The sequence below is a fragment of the Lontra canadensis genome, unplaced genomic scaffold (genome assembly GCF_010015895.1).
Source record: "Lontra canadensis isolate GAN:19392208 unplaced genomic scaffold, GSC_riverotter_1.0 scaffold248, whole genome shotgun sequence".
In the NCBI taxonomy this organism is placed as follows: Eukaryota; Metazoa; Chordata; class Mammalia; order Carnivora; family Mustelidae; genus Lontra; species Lontra canadensis.
This window is the reverse complement of record NW_022631242.1, coordinates 10475-14389: the sequence shown is the minus strand read 5'-3', so window position 1 is coordinate 14389 and position 3915 is coordinate 10475. Positions and strand designations below refer to the sequence as shown.

At 47.0% G+C, this 3915-nt stretch overlaps 1 protein-coding gene across 1 annotated transcript; it reads right to left on the bottom strand.

The window, feature by feature from the left end:
• Positions 1 to 265: 265 nt before the first annotated feature.
• Positions 266 to 737, bottom strand: LOC116862488 (guanine nucleotide-binding protein G(I)/G(S)/G(O) subunit gamma-4-like). Its single transcript, XM_032849791.1, has one exon. The coding sequence runs from the start codon at positions 696 to 698 to the stop codon at positions 531 to 533; it is 168 nt and encodes a 55-aa protein (XP_032705682.1). The 5' UTR covers positions 699 to 737; the 3' UTR covers positions 266 to 530.
• Positions 738 to 3915: the final 3178 nt, after the last annotated feature.

Below are 3915 nucleotides of genomic sequence, written 5' to 3'. Positions count from 1 at the left end.
CCACACACATCAGGAAAACCATCTGATACTGTGGGTTATTTCCTTTCTCATAGGATAATGGAAAAGCAGGAGAGAGAACTTCCAGATGAAAACTTTATCCACCTAGCTCAGTGGGTCCAAATGCTCTAATTTGCTACTGAATTATTAGGAATGCGGGGCGGAGGGCGTTGTACAGTTTTTCTTTTCCATAAATTAAGCACTGGAATGTATGAACTTGATGTACTGAAAATGGGAATTGATGCTTTTAAAAGTTTAACTTTTAAACCCTTAACCTCATACTTATTTTCACTTGGCACATGTGTTACTGGGCTATGAAAAGATCTATTTGCTTTGGCAGTGATGGAAATACCATGAGAATGAAAAGAAGGCATGAAATAGAACGCAATGAAGAAAACCAATGGAGAGAGGCAGGTCCCGGCCATCCTGGTTGGGGAGGGCAGGGGTGGGCTGGGACTCCCTATAGCTAAGAGCATGCAGTCTCTACCAGGGAATTTAAGGACAGAAAAGGAGCCACGTCATAACCCATGGAGTCAGAGGATGGTACAAAAGAACTTCTTCTCTCGGAAGGGGTTTTCCGACGCAGGCACTGGGATGATGAGGGGGTCCTCACGTACATGGGCTTCACAGTAGGCCAGGAGGTCCGCAGCTGCCTGGGAGACCTGCGGGGGACACAGCACAGGGGTTAAAAGCCAGTTCATGGTGGGTCTGGTGCAGAGGCGTCCGTGTGGATATGGCCAAGGACAGGCAGGTGGTGTGCACCGCCAAGGGCAAGGCCAGCCTAGAGAGAGGGTCTGTGCAAACCCAAGGAGACAGGGTTGGAAACATGCCCAGGGGTGCAGGACCAACCTCCGGAGAGGAATGGGAAGGCCCAGATATCCTCCTTCTACTGTCAGTTGAGTGATGAGTGGAGGCCCCGGGCCGTTAGCTTCACAATGACTCTGCTAAACCATGTACAGATGAATAAAGTGGAGCGCTGGGCCTGGCCAAGCCTGTGTGATTGTGTTTGTTATTGTTATTCGTTGTTTGATTGCAATCCACTCTCGTGACCAGCACAGAGAGACACTTCATTTTCCCCAAGACAGCACATATTATCAGTGTATTGTATGTATCACATACAGGAGCTACCTACTCTAAGCACACACCTTAACTCACAAAGGCCACGCCCTCCCCGCCACCCCATGTGCAGGGAATTGCTTGGGACCAGAAATCTCCTTCCCCTCCACTTTCCTTCCAGTCTCACCTGAAGCCTGCAGACACATGGTAGGGGTGCACTGAGGTATCCCCGTTGTTCAAGCCCGGGGTTCTAGAGGAAGGGCTGGGTGGGAGCTGGCAAAGGGCCCAACCCTGCTCCTTAATAGGAAGATGAAGCTACCAGCTCCTTTCACCCGGCGTCTGGGTCACGTGCTTGGCAAATGAATGGCCTCTGCATTGATGCATCCGGCCAATTAGGTCGTCCTGCCTGCAAGGGCTTATTAGAGGTTACAGGCGGGGCTCAGTATCCAGCAGTCAAATGAGATCCTTTTGGGCCACTCAATGTCTAAATCCTTCCTAGAATGTTAAAAAGATTCCACAAATGAATGAAAAAATGTCTTAGAATCCCCAGTGTATACAAGCCACACACATTCCCTCCAGGTTTTAAAGTCTGACCTACCTTCCAAAATTTTCCGGAAATTTTTCTTCTGATTTCCAGCCCAGACCTGATTTAGCAGTGGCTGGACTCCTACAAACAATTCTGGTAGAGATGTATAAGGAATTTACCCCCCAAATAAAGGAACTGACCCCCGCCCAGGGCAAGAACTCAGGATCCTGGGATCAAGCCCTGTGTTGGGCTTTCTGGTCAATGGGGAGCCTGCCTCTCCTCCTCCCTCTGCCCCTCACCCCTGCTCATGTTTCCTCTCTCTCTTAAATAAATCTTAAAAAAAAAGAAAAGCTTTAATGTACCTCTGTTTACCTTTTAGCGCGATCCAGCTCGCCCGAAGTTAGGTCGCTAAACTGTAATTACAGCCTCCTTCCCCTGGCATCATCAGTGTTCACAGGCTTAACACCTTTCACGGGGCGGGGCGGGGGGGGGGAATATTGGAACAGTTCCGTTTCCTGAGACCGACCACAAGGGGGCGCCCTGCTGGGGGGCGGTGGAGGCCGCACCGTGGACCAGCATGTTAGTTAGACCGAGGCATTCGAGGAAGGAGCCCCAAAAATGTAGCTCTGGAGGTGCCAACCTCCAGTTATAAAACAGTCACGGAGATGAAAAGTATTGTGTAGGGAATACAGTCAAATAATACTTTAATAACACCCTATGGTGACAGACGGTAACTGCACTTATTGGGGGTATTTTGTAATGTACAGAATTGTGCAATCACTCTTTCACACTTGAAACGAATAGAACACTGTATGTCAGCTATAGTTCAATTAAAAAAAATGAGGCTTTGTAGGATGGCTGGGTAAAGGAGAGATGGGGCTGGGCTGTTCCTGCCTCCCATCAGTGTCTCTGCTGCCCACGCAGCTAAGCTGTTCATGTCTGGCCCTGCTGGTTTTCAGCAGATCTAATCTAGGGAATTTTCTGTCACCTCTAAAGGTGATATTGCACTTGGTTCCACAATTTTTCTTTCAGGGAAACAGGCTGTTCTTCGATTGCCTCCTTTTGCTGCCGGTTTTAGGACCACAGATGCACTTGCTGAGTGATAACTACAGTCCCCTGGATGGCGGAGTCCTGTCCGGGCACCTGCGCAACAGGAATGAGTACCTAATGGGGACTGTATTGGTGCCAAGTGATAAGCGCCCAATGTGAGACTAAATGGGCAGATCTGGTTTGGTTCCATGCATGCAATATTTACATCCTGGATGCCCTCGATTTGTTGAAACAACATTCTTAAGAGCGCACAAGTCATCCTACAATCAAAGAATCAAGGGAGGTTTCCAGCTCAGCTATCAGCCCTCTTGTTTCACAGAGTGTATGATGTTCCTTTATTCCTGCATAAGCAGAGTATTTGGATAACCCCTGAAGTTGGTTGTTATGGGATCTGAAAGGATAAATATAAGTAATGAACATCTTAATGAGTCTTACGCATGAAAGGTGACATCTTGACACACAGCTTAAGATCCAGGCATTAATTAACCCAAACCTGCTTGTTAGGTTGTATGGAAGGGTTTTCTTAATCTGTCCTAGATTGATTTTTATAGTTGAAAGTTTCCTTCCATGCATATAAAACATGGGCTGCAGGCGTTGCCAAATTGCAGAAAACATCTGCCGTCTTTGAAATAAAAAACATGTGATTTGTTTTCAAAGAGAAAATTTTATTTGGGCTGGAAATTTAAAACTCCCTTACTGTTTACACTTTCTCCTCAAGCCTGAAGTCGGCTTTACCTAAAGACCTCTGCTGTAAAATGCCCAGAGCGTCTCTGCCTCTTCTCCTTAGTACTGAGCTATTACAAGACAACAGATGTTGAAAAGAATCGGCAGCCTGGGAGCAACTGTGGAATTTTACCATTGCATTTCAGAGTAAAAGAGGTGATTAAAACAGCCCAAGTTAGCACATAATCCTGTTAGTTGCACTATAATTACAAGCTTCAGTGATGGGAGAAAATGTTGCAATTACTATAGTCAAACTCCTCAACAAGACAGATAACATAATTACTATTCTGGCTGTGACTCCCACTGCACTTATCCTTTGCATCTCAAGCACAGCAACTCACACCTATTCCTCAGCAAGCCCGGTCTATTTAACAATACTACTTGGAATCAATTTCAAGCATCTTTGATGGTTATGCCTGTTCCTCTCTCCACCCCAAGAAAACAGAGCAGGATTATTGTGGAGAGCCCAGCCGGGTTCAGCCCTCCTGCCTCCCTGCCCTCCCCACCACCCCTGGCCTGTGGTGCAACAACAGCATCTTTTACAAGGTCAAACGTGGTGCACA